Source organism: Leiobunum rupestre, chromosome 6 (genome assembly GCF_980474605.1).
Source record: "Leiobunum rupestre chromosome 6, qqLeiRupe1.1.hap1, whole genome shotgun sequence".
NCBI lineage: Eukaryota > Metazoa > Arthropoda > Arachnida > Opiliones > Sclerosomatidae > Leiobunum > Leiobunum rupestre.
The window spans coordinates 52,891,650-52,911,281 of record NC_143389.1 but is presented as its reverse complement, the minus strand read 5'-3'; the positions used below and the strand labels follow the sequence as shown (position 1 = coordinate 52,911,281).

The 19,632-nt window shown below is 37.8% G+C and overlaps 1 protein-coding gene across 1 annotated transcript in view; it reads right to left on the bottom strand.

Moving 5' to 3' along the window:
- Positions 1 to 19,363, bottom strand: part of LOC149941498 (uncharacterized) — a 57,216-nt gene extending 37,853 nt beyond the window's left edge. The window contains exon 1 of the mRNA XM_090179474.1: positions 18,575 to 19,363. Coding sequence (XP_090035600.1) covers positions 18,575 to 18,629 — 55 coding nt within the window. The 5' untranslated portion in view covers positions 18,630 to 19,363. The remainder of the gene's footprint in view (positions 1 to 18,574) is intronic.
- Positions 19,364 to 19,632: the final 269 nt, after the last annotated feature.

Below are 19,632 nucleotides of genomic sequence, written 5' to 3'. Positions count from 1 at the left end.
TCGCGCATATATGTGCTTATAACTACAATAACTACAAAGTCTTAGTTTAAAAGGTTTATATTTATTTTTACTATAGGTTTGGTTTCAAATATTGACCAAAATACTTTTTGGTTCCTTGAATCCGTTCTGACCAGGAATGAACATCAGGGCCGTTTTAATCTTTCCGTAGGCCTTAGGCAAAAATCTCTCATGTACCGACTTTTCGAACCTTCGTAGGCCCTAATGTTTCCTAAACGTTCCGTAGGCCCTAGGCACTTTGCCTAGTCTGCCTTATGGATAAGGCGGCCCTGATGGACATAAATAATGGGGAATATCATATATTCAGCATTCATCAATCCTACTTAAGTGATAATAAACTAGTATTTTAATTCTGAGGGGCAAAGAAAAACGTCGCCTGTCCTTTTTACCCCCCCCCCCGTCAGTGACTACTAAAAAAATATCCTTATGTCCAACCCTGGCTCTGACCCTCAGTTCATCGTATCCAGATGTTAAAAAGGAAATTATAGTACACGAGCTCCAAATTTATTGAATAGGGACTTGGCAGTGCTACGTCATAGTTTTTTTTCAATAGTTTTTATCGTGGGGAGAAAAATATGACCACAATGGCGGCCATGGCCAAAGCTACGGAGTGCCAAGTCTCTATTTTTGGATAAATTATTTTGCTAGCATTATGTAAGCTTGTTTCGAAAATTTTGTGAGTTTTTTAAATTAAAAGTCAATTTTCAAGAAAAAAACAACAAAAATTTCCGTTAGCGACTTCAAGATTTAATTTAAACAAAGACGTGTAAAATTTTAGTGGGTTCGAAAATTATTGACAATATGGTAAGTCCTATCGGAATTATGGAAAATACGGGGTACGTTCAGCGGACCTCACCGGTTAGTCCGGTCCCAGCGGTTTCTTACTGAACGCGATTTTAATTTTCAACGGTGACTGAAACTGACGTCAGAACACTCAGCGGTGAGCCATTTTGGTCACCGACTGAAGTAGTCGGTTTTTTTGTCAGCGTGACGTGTTATTTGTCATAAACACGTGGTTGGAGATGGATGTTCAAGAAAAGTTAGTTGAAATTGCATAGTTACCGCTAAAGTCTAAAACGTTTTCTTCGATAATTTCATCAGTAGCAAGCTCATTTACAAGTAAATATAATAATTTTCTTTTATTCCGGTTTAACGGACCAGAAAAATTATTAGCAGCCATTTTAAAAACACCGATTACTGAAATAAAAAGCGTTCAGCAAGTCATGACGTCATTATGACGACGGAGCTCAGCGATTGATAATTTCGAAAATCCGGTTTGTTACGGATCAGGGTCCACTGAACGCACCCCAAGTAACATCTGTTAAAATTATTGCAAAAAGGCGTACCATATGACACACTGGTTAAAATAAGGTACGTTCGAAATTCCTAGCTAGAATTATTGAATTGCACCATAATTATGGTACGTCTTGCAACGCTGCCTCAGTTCCATGTTTACAACTTTTCTATCTACGAAATCTTCGGCGGAAATTGGGGGTCGTATGACCTTCGTCACCAACTAGTGGCCAGAGAGCGCGGGAAAACCAGGGCGTCATGGAAAGTTGTACAAGAGCGCACCTGCATTTTCCAACGCTCTCTTGGTATGTTTTGCGAAATCTCGACCTTCCAAAGAGTTGGGATTTTACAAGGATATTGGTTTAAAGAAAAATACAGGAAATTACACTACAAAAATACATAAAATGAACATTGTAATATTATATACTAATAACAAACTACATAAAAAATTATACAAGAAATATTTACATAAATTTAAAATTTTACGAAATTAATATTAACAAATTTTAATTACAATTAAATTAAGTTTAATTAATTAAATTCACGTTTTGGTTAGTTTTCTACAGGTGGCCGGGCTACAATGCGTAGGAGGGTGGTTACAAGCAATTCATGCCACGCGAGCCAACAGCTCCCTACACTCACCAATCCCATTAACCTCTAAGCTTATAAATAATTTTTAGGTAGGCCAAATTGGATTTCCCTTGAGATATTATAATACAAGCTTCCAATATTGTGGTCAGCCTAGCCATAATAAATGTTTCCCATCGAATAGGTTTAGCTATATGATCGTCAATAACTCGGACTGATTATTCCATCATTTACATTTCACGGTTTCAGAGGCCAATTGTCTGGATCGCCAATTGCACAAATGGATATTGCGACTGCGAAACCTTTTAATTTCCTATCTATTGATAACGAGATATCTAATGATTAATTTCCTGAAGCCTCAATAGAAATGCCGATATCATATGAAATGTTTTTCCCACAACGTGTCATAAATAGATTCGACGGCTTACTTTTCACGGGGAAATGAGCAAATGACACTGTTATGAGCCACCACTCAAAAATGAGCCAATTCATAGGGCCACTTAGCGAAGCAATTTAGGCGAAGGGTGTCGCAAATTATGACGATAATAACGACACCTAACTATACAATACCTAATAATACTTTCACTCTAAAAGCGAATGTATCATTTAGGGTCCTGTGAATGATCTCGATTCCATGTTTAAGACATCGAATCAAGTAATAATACAATTCGATGGTTCATACATTACTTGATTCGATTTATTTACACTTTCAGCATTCATCTGTTACTCGCGATGGACTTGCCACTTCGAAAAATATGTACAGAAGATTTCTAATTTCCAATAATTATCGAATTTTTCCAATGTTCGTCGAATATTCCCGATGTTTCTCGAATATTTAAATTTTTTATCAAATATTCCCAATGTTACTCGAATTAATATTTCCAATATTTATCGAATATTCCCAATGTTTCAAGAATATTGCCAAAGGTCCCTTGCTGACTTAGGCCTAAGGTGGTGCCTTGGGTATTATCCTAGCTGATTGTTATTATTTATTTATTTATATTGCCAATATTTATCGAATATTCCCAATTTTTCTCGAATATTTCCAATACTTATCGGATATTCCCAATATTTTTCTCGAAGATTTCCACTATATCTCGAATATTACTAATTATTTTCCGAATATTTCCGATATTTCTCGAATATTTATGATATTTCTCGAATATTTTCAGTATTTATATTACTTCTCAATATTTCCGACAATAGTGGATTTTATACAACAAAAAGTGGTCTGGCCCAACTTGTTAAAATGTTGCTCTTACGTCACAAGACCCAGCTTTATTAGTGTATTCTTCGCACGAGCGATTTTCACCATGTTTGCACGCGTTCTAGAAAAACCTATAATTCCTCTGGCGACTGTAGCGCGCGCTCGTAGACTTGTAAAAGTAAGAGACTGTGACTTGAGAGTCACATTTAAACAAGAAGGCCACGTGCATTACTTTATAAAAAGATCTATTCTTAGAAGAACTGTTAAAAATATTGTTTCTTATTTCTCGAAATTTACAATATTTCTTCGTATTTCCCGAGATTTAAAATTTGTTATATATCTATCGTGGTTACATAGGGTTTTACAGATAAGTGTGACATAAATGTTTTCTTTGCGTCCTAATGAGTAAAAATGTCCTATGAACATGGGTCCTAAAATGCTTTGTAACCCGTTTAAAGGCACTTAAAGTCGCTAAATGACTTGGGCCTTAAGGTGGTGCCTTGGGTTATTATTATTATTATTATTATTATTATTAATAAAGTCTTAGGTCCACAAAACAACGAAATAGCGGTATTCTGCCTTGAGCCTCTTGGTTCCCATTTATTATTAAAGAGATAGTGTTAGCTTGGACACTTTTCAAATTTTGTGATTAAGATATATAAAACAAATATTTTGTTATGATAATTAACTTTAAAATATTTATATGTTAATCACCGCAATCTTACCCGACTTCTTCCTCTGGGGCAATCTTAAAGATTTAGTTTACAAGACTATAGTTCGGGACGTTGACGACTGTGAAACTATCCGTAACACAGTTGGAATCTTTGAAAGAGTTGGAGAATCGTTTGTAGGACGAGTTCGTGCCTGTATTAGAGCCGACAGTGACCATTTTGAACAATTTTTGTATTTTTAAAATAAAACAGAAATTTGCATTTGTAACTTCAATTCAAAGTAATTCACATTTATGTTGATTCTTTAAAAACATTTATCAAAGTATTATTAAATCCATTGTGGAATTTATGATACTTACAAGGAGAGTACCCGAGGTGTTTATTGCCGATTTAGTTCAAAGTCGGACGTAATGTGGACCTATATGAGATATGAAATTTCCCAAAAGCAAACGTTGCACTACCCATTAGATTTGCCATGGCAACCGAAAATGTTTTTGACCTTTTACAACCAAAATAAGATTTTGCCCTTATTTTACCCAAAATTTGTTACAAATTTACCCTAAAAATGTTTCAATTTACCCAAACTTGATGAAATTTAACTAAATGTGGTCCAAATTACACATTTCGTGATTTTCAAAATTTTTCAAAATTTTCGTAGCTAGGACCCTGTGAAACCGAGAAAATCCCATGCTTTTTTAAATGGAGATTTTATTGTTTTAAGTGATCAAAAACATTTTCGGTTGCTATAGCAAAACGAATGGGTAGTGCAACGCTTTTGGGAAATTTCATATCTCATATAGGTCTACATTACGGCCGACTTGAACAAAATCGGCAATAAACACCTCGGGTACTCTCCTTGTTAATACTCAAGTCTATTAATGGCATCAGTCATTATCGTTTCACCATTATAAAACAATTGATTACTAAATGGAAGACATTGTAAGCATTTGCAAGTACCATTTCGTGTGTTCAACATTAACAAGTACCATTCGCACACTTTTAGCAAATGGAAACAATTGGGCTCAAGGCAGAATACCGAACTTCACATAACTGGCTATTTCGTTGTTTTGGGGCCCGGTTTTTGTGGGCCTAAAACTTTGAAGCAAAGCATTTTAAGACTGATGTTCATGGACATTTTTGACTCATTAGGACCCAAAGAACACGCCCTCAAATTTATGTCATACTTACCCGTAACACCCGGTATAGATTTCCAGAAATAACTATTTGTACACCGGAAATCTTCGGTGGCTACATCCTGTCGATCACTTGATTCGATTGCTATTCGATTCAAGGTCTGTAAAAAAACGAATCAGCCTGAATCGCAGTCTAGTGTAATTTAATATTGATTCCCGCTCAATATTGAACCATTTCTGCATTTCTCAGCTGTTTGCCTAAAATCCAATAAACCAAACAAGATTTCAAATTAAACGCGTTTTCGAAACGTGTTGCGTAATGGAAAATACAGTTTAATTTGAAAATTGAGGGGGTTATCAAATTAAAATTCTTGGCGCCGACATCAATTTAAACCCCGAAAGCAAAGTTAGTTAACAAACATTTATACGTAAAAGGCCAATTAAAAGAGTTCGTTGTACTTTTAAATCGAGCTTTTCCGTTTCAGACTAGAGAGAGGCAACGGAAAAATGAAAATATAAATATCGACATTTCGGTTCCTATCGAGGTTTTCAATTTCAGAAAGCTTGGACTTTATTGTCAAGTTAGCCAGAAACTGGTCTACAATGCATTGTGGAAATTGCGAGAAAGTCAAAGAAAAAATGGAAATTCGACGAAAAGTGTTACGCAATCGACGTCATTAATCATCAAATCATTCTAAATATCAGAATCGCAATTAGCGTAAAGATTTCCGATAATCGAAAACCAATTTTAAATGGCAAATGGTCTTATTACGCGCGTTTCCGTCTGAGAAGTGGCTTTGCCAATTTCTAAGATGGTAGATAAAGAAATTCGGAGAAATCGAAACGATCTTTTCTCTGAAGAACAAATAGTGGACGTCCACCCACGAACAGAATGATATAACTAGATGTTTCTCGAATTTGTAGTTGTTTCCAATAAAGCCATAATAAGGTGAATTTAGAATATAGAAACCTACGAGATCGTATTGGGCATTCTTTCAAAATACATTCTCAGCTCACAAGCCCCTCATATTTGTCTCTAGATATAATATCTCTAATGTCAGGAATCCATACCTCTACTTGGAATGCTTATACTGCCGTATCGCGTATGGTAAGATCCCTTTGACTGCTTTGGCCCCGCCTACGAGAAGTAAATGCCTTTGCGCGCGCTCCCCTCTTACGTTATTGTTTGTTAAGTTAACATAGTGACGTCACAAAAACCGTCAGCCACATCGAGACGAAAATCTTTCGCGATAAACATTCCAAGTAGAGGTATGGATTCCTGTTAATGTCTATAGAACCGATTTTTGAATTGATTACTGCTAAAGTTATCTCACGCTCAGCTCAATAAAAAAGATAGTAGATTCTGCTCGGCGCTTCAACCAGCTTATTGAACATAGAAAACTAACTAAAGTTCTTTTAAAATACTGTAAACCTTAACTATTTTTATCATATTTAAGGAAACAAATAAATTCCAGAGCTATACCAAAATAATATAAAATTCGGAAAAATCGACGTAAAAGCGTAGATTTTATAGACCAGAAAGTCCAGTTATAAGTTATCATTTGCAAGCCTCAGCGAAAAAGACAGCTCCTTACTTGCTCAATGAAACACCAAGTCAGGGTTGTAGCGATATGCTTCGATCACTAAGACTTTTTATTAGGCGAAATATTTTTCTCCCACGGATGGCGCTACAGACGCCACGTAGCCCCTCCAGATTTTTGTGGGCTTTACCTCATTACACTGGAGTACCTTAGGAAAGGGAACACCACCAAGTTTTCGTGTCGATCGAACTCGGTTCTTTATGATCTCTAAATTAATTAATTAAAAATTTATTTTTTTAAAATTGCTAACAATCTCAGCAAACCTAAACTAATTAAAGTGTTGGCTGCACGAAATTTTAGCTATGGCTAATTAATGATTCATTAGAAAGAGCAAACATTTTATAGCAAGTACAGAAAATTTCATCAAAATCGGTTAAGTTGTCTTTGAATTATTATAAAAAGAAGACGAAATGGTGGAAATCGAGTTTTTCGTCGAATTTCCAGACTTCTAAAATTCTTCTCGGCACCCATGACGTCAGAAAATGCGAAGCGTATCATTGGCTAATTGTCTGTAATACATTTCTTTACATCTGGGATTAAAAGCGGGTTGATTTAACACCCAGGAAAAAGTCCTACGCGGTTGTAATTGAAATAGGCATACACAAGCCTACGTAGTAGAAAAACGATATAAAACCGAAGGCTCCTTGTAAATTCTTCTTAATAAAGCGTCGGGTCGCGCGCGCGTAAAAAAAAAATTATTTCGATAATAAGCCTAATATTATGATTAAAAACCTCTGGTTTGAAAACTTCTACAAGTAAACAGAATCCCTCCACTTCAGTTCCTTCTATTTTAGGAATAAAACTACAGCTTTGATTTGCCCCAAATTGCACGTGCTACGGAGGAGAGAAATTCGCCGAAAATTTCAGGATTTTGGGGAGCGAAAAAGGTCAGTTTCGGACTCAAAGTTAATACACTTAGGCTTGGAAATTTGTTTCGACATTTTTGGAAAGAGAACGTCATGGGCTTCAAAACAAGCCCGCATTCATTCGTTTTTATTACTATCGATTTTTCGTGCAACCAACACTTAAAGAGCCAAAAGGCAAAACTACTGTCTGAGATATTCCTTTATCAATTCTAGTACAAATTTTGTATTTCAATTCAAATAAATGTTTGAGAAACTAGAATTAAATGTTCGTTGATTAATTATAAATATTTAAAAAACACATTTCTTTAAAAAACGAAACCAAAATTAAACCGATCCAAGCTAGCTTGTAAAATTTAAATATCCCGCTATTTCCTATAAATTGGGCTGCATCTCAGTACTACGATGTGATTGGGAAAAGCCCATAAGTATCTGAAGGAGCAACACAGTGTCTGTCGGGTGTGCCATCTAAGAGACATTCTTCGTTTCCACAAATTTAACCAAACTAGTATTTAGATTCTGAATCATCTCGCTCAATAATCCAAAAATTATTTCGGAAAATTGTTTGTTTGACATGTCTGTTGGGCTGTCTGTCTCACTAAAGGCGTCCTCACCCTTTGCCTCAGAGCGCCTGGAAATTGCGTAGCTGTTCTCAATGTGTAAAGTAAGCAAACCGCTCTATTTATGTCCACTCTCCCAACCTGAGAATCCCGCCATTTAAGCTCACACTCCCAACCAGTAGCGGTGCCAGCAACAGGCCGGGGTAGGCCTGGGCCTACTTGAAATTTTGGTAGGGGCCTCCAAAAGTCGTCTTAAGGGGCCTCCAAAATTTAATATATGGGCCTCAAAATTATTGAATATCAGAAACTTCTGTAATTTGATTGAGAAATAATTTATTTATTTATTAATTTTTCAATATTCAACGCGAGTGATTCGCTTAACGACACTGCTGTTTTTATTCCTTCCAAAGGTACGAGTAACTTTTCTTTGACAGAAGTTTATTTTTTAGTTCTAATTTTTTCGTCGCGTACCCATCTTACCCAAAAATTGCACCACTTGCTTAAAAAAAATTAAATAATTCACGTGGTCGGATTTGAAAAAATTGTGGTGGGGGACCTCCATAATTTTGGGGGGCCTCCATATGGTTGGCCTACCTCCCCAAAAATCCAGGCGCGGCTACTGCTCCCAACCTGGGGTACACGGACCCTTACGCTTTTCATATCATTTCACGTTGTTAAATCAGGGGAGTAAAGAATACAATCGGCTCACTTAACCAGCTTTTAGAGTCAGCTCCTCTCAGTTATTTGAAACTCCTGCTCATTCTTACTCTAAATGCTAAATTACTTTCTAGGTAATATAGGCAATTATCTAGGGCCCACACTTTCGAAGGACCCGGATTCTAAAGGTAGGTTTTCTGACAGATACTATAGGGAAAATGAAAAGCGATACATTAGGGCTCGGCTAGAAGACTTTGACTAGGGTTCGGAAAACTGTCGTGGCTCCGACCTGCTCTAAAACGAGCAGGGCGTGCCTATCAACGGAACGAGAATGCACCACCTTAGGCCCAAGTCATCTAGCTACTTTTAATGCCTTTATCCCAGGTGACCGGGTTACAATGCGTAGGCAGGGCCGGATTTAAGGCGGGGCAACCGGGGCAAAAGCCCGGGGCCTCCACAAGAAAGGGGCCCCACAAAAGAGACTTCTAGGTAAATTTTCTAGGCAGTGGTTATTCAATTTTCTAACGAATACCGAATGATTTACACAATTATAATTAAAACAAATTCTGACAACAAACATTTTGCCCATAATTAAAGAAGAACATACATAAATAATAAATCATAAATATAAATGCATCTGTATTAGTATAATCCAAGATTCCAAATACAAATTTTGCTTTCATGAGTCCGGCGGTTATTAACGTAGTAAAAACCGTAGATAGAATTTCGTCTGACTTCGTCGAGGATTTAGCGTTCTTTATTTTTTTATGATGTAGTAGGGTGCGCGACCACACAAGACGACAAAACATTTGGTTTAGGTAATACTAATATACCGTTATAAAGAATCCGTTTTAAATCTTACTGATTATACGTTTCTACCGTTCTACGTAAGCTATGATGGGAAAATATAATTTTAAAACATTTATAGTAGCGAAATCCTTATTTTATATTACTTCACATTTGGCTGTTAGCTTTCCAGAAGTTTGTAACGCTTACGTTTTATTCTGAACATTGACAGTGACGACCGCAACCGTTGAGATGTCTTTTTTAAAATTAAAACACAATAAACACTATCTGAGAACCTCGACGTCAAAGGAGGGACTTACCAAATTACCAATTTTGAGAATAGAAAATTTCTTATTAGTTTAGGGGTTTCCTTTTTAAGTTGCATGTTTTCTTAACCTTTTTTTATAGTGCTAGTGGAATCATGGGTGATCGTCACAAAACTCCTCGAGTATTTGCAAGTGGTTCCCAGAAGAGGAAACTTCAAGCGGAACGTGAAAAGAAAACCGAAGGAACTTTAGCTAAAACACACAAATTGACCAATTACTTTATTACGTCAACCAAACAAGACGTTCCCCAAGATCCTGCAAATGCAATAGGTGATTCAACAATAGATGCAGATTTGGTGGATAGTATTTTAGATAATGATATTCCAGCTGATGCCTCAGGCGACACCACAATATCTGTCAAAACTTACAATCAGAATCAAGAGCAAGCAGAATTTTGTGGTTTCAAAAATGACATTGGTCTTTGGCCGGAGGGTATTACAGAAGAAATGATTAAATATTGAGCGCATAAAGGTTCCACAGAACTTCAAAATTGTGATGACGTATCTTTGCAGAATTCAGCTCTACAAGATCATTCTAACTTTGTTCGTAATCGGAAATGTTCAAAGAATATGTTCACACGCCGCAACCAAAATCAAGAGACCGTCAACCGATTTTGGCTTTGTTTCTCTCCAACTACGGGTAGAATATATTGTTACGCGTGTAAACTGATGTCCACTCAAAACATGAAATTAAGTGGAGAAGGGTTTTGTGACTGGAAGCACGCATCTGATCGTCTATCCGAGCACGAGATTTCAAAGACTCACTTGGAATCGGTGATGAGTTTAGTGCAACGTAGTAAAGTCAAAGGACGCATCGATCAAGAGCTAGCGATACAAGAGGCGCAACAATTACAATATTGGCGGAAAATACTCAGTATTATCGTCAGTACTATTAAATTCATTGCTGAACGCGGATTAGCCTTCCGAGGTGATAATGAAATTATAGGTTCACCGAGAAATGGAAATTTCCTCGGTATTCTGGAATTGCTAGCCGAGTATGAACCACTTCTAGCAACCCATTTAAAAGAGCATGCAAACAAAGGGAGTGGTCATGTCAATTACCTTTCGTCTACGATTTGTGAAGAGCTGATCAGCTCTATGGCCGATAAAGTCCTCAATGAAATAATATCAAGAATTAAAAAATCCAAGTATTATTCGGTGTCAGTGGACTCCACGCCCGACGAATCTCATATCGATCAACTGACTATAGTTGTTCGATATATTGAAGATTCGATGCCAAAGGAAAGATTTCTGACCTTTTTACCAAATTGCGGTCATACTGGTGAAGCCACAGCAAATGCGCTACTAAAATTTTTAAACGACCATCAAATTGACATTCTCGATTGCCGCGGCCAATCGTACGATAATGCTGCAAATATGAGTGGTAAATACAAAGGGATGCAAGCTCTGATTTTGGATAAAAATTGTTTATCGGCGTTTGTACCATGTTGTGGTCATTCTCTTAATTTAGTTGGAAAGGCAGCTGCTAACTCTTGCGCATCGGCTGTTCAATTCTTTGATTTCGTTCAGAATTTATATACATTTTTCACAGCAAGTACAGAACGATACCGAATTTTAACTGAAAAATTATCGAAGAAAAAAAACGGACAGTTCTACGTATTGAAAAAACTTAGCGATACTCGCTGGTCTTGTCGAGCTGAAGCTACGAAAGCCATTGTCGACGGTTATTCCGAAATCAAAGAAGCTCTAACCAGCATATCTTCTGATAAGGAGCAAAAAGGCATCGTGAGAAACGAAGCAACGCATCTTTTGGATAAGATGAGTGGTCTCGAAACCGCTCTATTTGCCATCTTTTGGAACGACATTTTGGAACGATTTAATGCTACAAACAAGATGTTGCAGGACCCGAAAATGATACTTGAATCTGCAGTGCGTGCATTGGAATCATTAAAATTATTTGTTGATTCCAAAAGAGGTGAGTTCGATAAATACGAATTAGCAGCTAAAGAAATATCAAATACTGACCAGTACGTACAATCACGCTATGTGTTTCTCTTACTGAAAGATTGCACGCATACGATTCTGTACGTACGAGATTCGGATTTCTTAATCACTTAGAGGAGATGACCGCTGCAAATTTGCATGCTGCAGCAGAAAAATTTGGTAAAAGTTTACAAAGACGATTTAGAACCTAGTCTTGGTAATGAGTTGGTTCAATTTGTATCGTTGATAGAGTTTTACAAAAAGGACTATCAAAAAGACCAATCTAGGGAGTTGTTCTACTATCAAATTCTTGAAAATCAAAATTTCAGAGCTACATTCCCAAACATTGAAATAACATTGAGAATGTACTTGGTTTTAATGGTGTCGAATTGCACTGGAGAGCGTTCATTTTCCAAAATGAAACTTATAAAGAATAGGCTACGAACTACGACGAAACAAAACCGCTTATCAAAGTTATCTCTACTTAGCATTGAGAGTGATTTACTCCGAGAGCTGGATTTCACCGAAATCATCAATGATTTTTCGTCGAAAAAAGTTCGCAAGGTTCCATTTGTAATTTGTTAAAATTATAATTTGATTGGTTCTGCAATAAATTATTTAAACACTTAATTTTTTTAACTTGGTTGAAAGATAATTAGGGGGCCTCCACTCCTATGTTGCCCCAGGGCCTCCACACCTTTAAATCCGGCCCTGTGCGTAGGAGTGTGGTGACAAGCCCTTCAAGCGACGCGAGATAACTGGTCCCGACACTCGCTATTACCGTTAGCCTCAACAATGTTTATGGAAAGGCAGTACCGGATTTACTGAAGGTGGGGGCCCTAGGCAGATTTTGGTGGGGCCCTATGTAAGAAAAGCGTAAAAACGCAAAACTCGCGTGTCCCGAAGAAAAATCCATTGATTTCATCAGTGGTGGGGGTCTTCGGTTGGTGGGGGCCCATAGGCCAGTGCCTAGTAGGCCTAGTCCTTAATCCGGCACTGTGGAAAGTGGAAACCGAAGAACATGAGGGAAAACCCTTTTAAAAAAGGGCCACAAACTGGGATCGAACCGGGCTCCTCTTGCTCCAAAGGTGACGCTGGTAATTAAGGATTACGTTGAGAAGACGCGCTTTGAAGAGTATTACTGTCCCGGATAATCTTTTATTTTTCCATGGTTTATCGATCTGAGTAGCAAAGGCTTAACCGGAGAGGCGATAGAAGATGGACAATGAAATTCCTATATCCTAGCAAGGACACTAATACCTTCCTAGAGTCGAGACAGAACAGCCGGTGGGCAGAGCGGCGAAAACCATACATAAGCGTAGGCGTGTAGTTTGTAATACGCTCCAGCGTTAAATTAATGTTAGGCTCCCCGGAGATGATTTTAATTTATACAGATGAGGACGCGCGAAGCGTCAAGGACATTAAGGGTCCAGAGATGAGCCTCAGCGGCTTGAAATGACGTAGGGCTCCTTCGCTTTATATGGAAGAGCTAACTCGCATTCAATTAGGGGTAGTTTGTTTACTAATTAACAACTCTAATTCCTTGAACTATAAAAGACAACGGCTGAATTCTTTAAAATATTCGTTCCTTCTCTCCCTTCATCTCTCCATATTATCAGTCCGAAGTTTCAATCCGTTCACGTTTCGGAGCTTAAATTATACGGCTATCTTTCCTCGGGGACTCTGCAACTGACCCTCCCCGCGATAGGAACGGCCTGATACTAACAGTGATAGGCACGATCGCCTCATTTTAGAGCGAGTCGGAGCTTGAAGAGCCTAGTTTGATTCCAGTTTGTGGGACTGGGTTGAAACTCGGAACCACTCCTTCCGCATTTAGTTTGCAAGTTTTCTCCTCACTGGTTAAAGGGGTTTCCACCGAGCTCTTAGGTTTCCCCTTGGAGAAGAGCGTTTTACTACGAAATAGATTGAGAGTGAGCAAAGCGTAACTTTCCAGTAGAAGCGAGTCCATGGAGTAAACCACTCACGTAGAGTGGAGGGCTATCAGCGAAACCTGTTACACTTTTCGTACGCAACGTCTTGTTTTCGAGGAGTGAAAAAACAAGCAGGCCTAAAGTTATGTACAATATCTGAATAAAAAAGTAAGTTTATGCTCTAAAAAATGTAAAAACAACACCATCGGTCTTCGGACTATATTTACTCACGCCTCGAAAGCAAGTTGGCCCAAAATGGCCCGTTAGGATTATTGTTTCACGCGCTTCCATAGGGCCTTCCACTCTGTGCGAGTGCTTTACTCTATGAGCGAGTCATCAGCGTATAAAGTTAATGAGCCGTCGTTAAAAAACATTATGAGATAATTAATGAACAAGTTGATAAGTATTGGAGACAGTATTGACCCCTGGGGGATTCCGCAATGAAATATTTTTATATTTGACATTATTCCGTTAATCTTTGTTTGTAGTTCTTTTATTTAGATACTAGTTAATCCAATCTAATGATCGTCCTCTAATTCCCATTATGTTTAGCTTTTTAATCAGTCTTTCGTGGCTAATATAATCAAACTGGCAGTGTGTCAGAATTTATAGCCCGGTGTACCTAGTAACAGAGACCATACCACCGGAGGTCTATCATCATAGTGCCCTACGCCAGCGTCCACCTAGCCCGGACAGGTGACAAATCCAGCATGGGTAGTAGTATCCTATACTACTGATGGTCGCACCTTTGACGCGAGCCACTCAACCCAGCAGAAGGTGCAGCAATGGGTGGACCAATTCCCACTTCGCACACAGCAGTGGGATTAAGAGTGGATGCTGTAGCAACTCCAGCCGACCCCCTACCTACGTAGGTAAAGAGTCAAACCCTTTGGAGAGAGCTCCTAAAGGGGAACGACGAGCACACAGCAGTCCAAGTAACCCGGCACAGCTGGCACCGGTGAAAGTTTAAACTTGAGTTTTGAAAAACATTTTTGGTTACCATGGCAAAATGAACGGCCATTGAAACTTTTCCCTTTAGGAGCTTTCAAGGTACACGAAGGTCTACTCATAGATAAATTATTTCTCTATGGTCTACTTAACCCCGAGTTTGAACAAAATCGGGGAGAAACACCTTGGGATGTCTCCTTGTGAGAGTAGCGCTATTGGTCTATAATTTTCGCGATTTTTAATGTCCCATTTCTTATGAACTGGTTTGATTATTGTATTTCTCAAGCGGCTACGGTAAGTTCCAGAGTTAGAAGACAAATTAATGAGATAAACAAATGGAGTTACAATGAATTGCGGAATATTTTTTACAATGCTCGGGATAATTCCATCAATTCCTTATATAACTCGGGAGATTTCCGTTTCATCCGTTTCAAACAGTATCATCAGAAGTAAATGAACCGAAGTTATCAGACTGCTATACTCCCCATGTTGGAGGCGTTTTCCTTATGAAGTTACATTTTGCACGCTCCGAGGCCGAAAAAAAAAAGGTTTTTGTTCCCAAGTGCAATTTATCGCGTCAACAGACGGGGATGGAAATTAGCTTTTATTTGACGCAATTTTCTAATCATTTTCATAAGAAAAACGCTCTCCGATTCTGAGCGCTATTTCGATAACTTCGGTTCATTTACTTCTGGTATCATTTAATTAGTACCGTTTTTTTACAAAATCATAAGAGCTGTTATTCTCTGTACTTGAGTTTCTTATTTATGTATTTAAAAAAATCATTGAAGACGTAATAATAATAATAATAATCAGCTAGGCTAATTGGTTTTATTTTTACCAAGGATGCTATTTATTATTCGCCACGTTCCTTTTGCAGAATGTGAATCCGTTGGCAGATTTTTGTACGTATTTTAGTATTAAGGCTATTTCTATGGTTTTTATCATTCATAATATTTTGGACCGTGGGCGAACACTTAGCAATTTTTCTTATATTATTAATTATAATAAGAAATTCCCGCGTTGGCCGTTACGCGGCTCTATATAAATTGAAAGGATTAATTAGTTTTCCAAGTTCGGTGAGACGAGCGTAGATCGATTATTATTATTGGAGCTGAGCGTGAGAGCAGGCTTTAGCCGTAACCAATTGGAAAATTGAGCGAATGAGTGAGCTCGTACCTCATAAGAGATGAGCCTACCCGTTTGATCTGAGAGCGAGACATTATCCAAACCACTATTAGAAACCAATATATCAGGTTAAGACGAGCGGCTTTTGAGATGAGAATGGATTTTGAGAAAATGCCCATCGCGGGAAACTAACTACCTCGAATATAATTCCACGTACTTACGCTGCGAGACTTGAGCCTTAATGGCTCGAGAATAAGATAACTCGCTTCGGGTTTCAGCCATAAACATTTATATTGAAGGGTTATTTGTCTTATAAATTCTTAGATTGCGCGTGACCTCATCACTTCACTTCGCTACTCTCACGGAGGAGACTACCCGAGGTGATAATCACCGATTTTGTTGAAACTAGGTGGGTATGTAGACCTTATGGTAACATTTCACCAAGGGAAAAGTTGCAATGGACATTAGTTTCGCCATGGCAACCGAAAATGTTTTTGACAACACAGTACGTATATTTTCTCATTGAAAATAACATGGGAATCTGAGCGCTTCTATCCCCCTGTGAAAATTTTCAAAACCAAAAAAAATAGATCAAAATTGACAAATGAAATTAATTTTATGATATTTTGATGATGGTCAATTTGATCAAATTTGATCAGAATCGGTAAAATGGAGAAAAGCGAAATTTACCAACTAATCGCCAAATCGACGGTAATAAATGAATTTTATCAAAATTAATAAAATTCCCATATACATACTGTGTTGCCAAAAACATTTTCGGTTGCCATGGCGAAACTAATGCCCATTGCAACTTTTCCCTTGGTGAAATTTCATGTTACCATAAGGTCTACATACCCACCTAGTTTCAACAAAATCGGTGATTATCACCTCGGGTAGTCTCCTCGTCAGTTAATTCGTATGCCGTTGATAACCAAATTTATACTTGTTTAAAGAAAATTTACTTAATTAAGTTCGTCAAGTTAGGCTCTAGGCAACGCTTCGAAACGGAGAGCGACTTATCAAGATTCTAGAAAATTTAGACCGTTATAGAAAACCTTTGGAGCTATTTACCTTACAGCGGTAAAGTTTATCCAAGAACGGAAGATTAAAAGTGAGTAATGTAAGTAGAAACATCCACGCCCGAAGACCTTAGGCAAACATTATGAGAACGACAGCACCCGCTTATGTTATTAATAACAACGTCATAACGTATAGCTAGTTAAAGAAATACTCAAAAACGGCCACTTAAAAAAAAAATTAAGTCTTGATCGAAAAGATGTCACGGGCCCCTAGACTACGCTTAAGTGCTGTTTCGTAGAAATTGAACGGATATCGGATCTAGTAATTTGGGACCTTCAAAACCAAACTTTTCGATGAAAAACCTTTTAACCCAGTCGTATATAGGGAGCTATAAATGTTTTCTAACCTTTAAAAATGTATAAAACTTTAAAATCTTTTATTTCGATATCCGAGCACGACGTCGGCGAGCTTTTCTATTCCCTTTTAGACGTGATTTCGGTCGTGGATTTGCTACGTCGGTGACTTTTAAACTTGGACAAACTAGACTTTAGGGTGCGTTCATCTTCATCCCCGGTTAAATACGGAATGTGAGACCGTACGTCAACAGAGAGATATTTACTGCCAAGTTGGCAATTTTAAAAACATTCAAAACATTCCCTGAAGTATTTTTTGGGACTCCATTTTAAAATACATTTATATTCGTTTGTGTGGCTTCGGTCGAAATTTGCCAGCCTTCTGCGAGAGCTGATTTACATACGCTGACTTTTCGCGTACGCTATTTTTCAAGTGATGCCATTCGAAAAAGTCGACATATTTCCACTCCTTTACGGAAGCCCGTTTGAAAATTATTTATCTTTACAATAAACCCCCCACAGTCATTTCCATTTATTTTACATACCCATTGAAGCGTTTTAAACGGAGCCTCGGGTGTTTGTCAAACATTTTGTTTCAATAAAAACTGTAATATACAGAAATTAAGAAAAGAAGTGTGTTTTCTGTTTTGTTAATGCGTTTCTTTAGCCCAAAGTTGTTAGGCTTACGAAATGCTCGTTGAAACTTTGACTCGCTAGAAGTATATCTTATATTTTATATACGTATATCTTATTTGTCGTTCGTAGGCCCTTTAATACGGGTTAAGATTATAAACGTCTCAACTAGCTCTGGGGTTGTCAAAACAATAAAATTCACGTTGAATTACTTTATATAAATAATAATCAGCTAGGCTAACACCCAAGGCACCACCCTAGACCCAAGTCATCTAGCGACTTTTATCGCCTTCCATTCAGGTGGTAAAAACAAAAACCGTTAAACTCCCCTTTCAAGCTAGTGGACCAAACTCATCGTGATAATTTACAGAAAAATCAGCCGTTTACGTAGGAACACGATTTCTCATTACCATCCCACATCTTAAAACAACAACTCTATAAATGGACCAAAAACGTTTAATTCGTCTACATAAATTAAAACGCATAATTTTAATCGCGAGCTTGAGTAAACCGTCTGTAAAGTACGAGGTCATTTAAAAAAAAACCAATTTCAGAAGAATCGACTTTTCGAATATGAAATTGCTTATCTCTTACGAGAGAATTCTCCAACTCAACCTTAAAAATAAAACACGTTCTTTCGCGGGTTCAACGCAGATTTCATTCGGCTCAAAATTAACCGCGCGTACTACTTTCTCTAAAACTGTTAAAATTACTAATTAATAAATCCTAGTCATAGTTTAAGAAACTTCCAAAAAGCATTTTTATAAATCAGCGCGAGGCTTGGATAAATTTCGATTGAGCATTTTAATGAGTGTTACTCTAAACGAGACCAAACGGAGACTTCTAACTCAAATCGCTCACGTTCAAAGGTAATTGTAACAACAAGTAATAGATAAAAGTGAAAACCACAAATACCTGCTAAAATAGAAGTGACAATCCACGCTAGCGATGGTCCGTTGACTTTGAACATGTTAGTAACGGTGGTTACTATAAATTGAAATAATAGGTTCCCAACGAAATAGGAAACAAGTATATGGTTGCTCGGAGACGCTCCGCTGTTTAATGAGCCGGAATAGGGTGTCTCTGAGGTGCCACGACGACCGCGAGTGTGAATGAGTATTGAAATGAGAAGTGGGCGCCTGTCACCGTTTATAGTAAAGTCAACATTCGGTGAGGCAAGCGCCAACAAACGGCGAAACCCGCGCCGCGATATACCCTTGATTACCGGGTCTGTCACGACTCCACACTGAACGCCGATACGAGAGAATCTAGAGAGTACTCTGGAAAGGATTTGCCGTTTCTAGGCAACCGAGAGGGTTGGGAGGAAGCCCTCAAATATCAACCAATCAAATGGACCCCTCAGCGCCGCGATCCTCCGAACAAACGCAAACACGCGACCAAGTTTTTACAACGATCGCAAAAGCAAAAATTAAAATTTAGTTACAAGATATTGCTTTTAACATAAGTTTATAATATCTTTTACCGGGAAGGTATCGATCCAGGATGTAGAAATAAAACATATCAGCTCGAAGGTTGGTCGTGGTATTAAAATCCTCGCCGATTCTCATTCGCTACAAAGGGATGTACAGGCTCTCGGTTCGTGGGCATCCGCTTACGGAATGAGCTTCAACCCAGCGCTGTGGTATCAATAAACCTGGCTTTCAGAATCGCCTTGGTGGCCCCGTTATTGAGTCAACAATTTTAGTCCGTGACTTGGGTGTAATGCTTGCTGGGTAAATGTTAGGAGTTACCAATATTGTAGAATAGTTAAAATTAATTTAAAATACCACTATAGCAGAAAACATGAAATGAATTTAAAATACCACGATTGTAGAAAAGATAAAATGAATTTAAAATACCACTATTGTAGAATAGTTCCAATGAATTTAAAATACCACTATTGTAGAATAGTTCCAATGAATTTAAAATACCACTATTGTAGAATAGTTCCAATGAATTTAAAATACCACTAT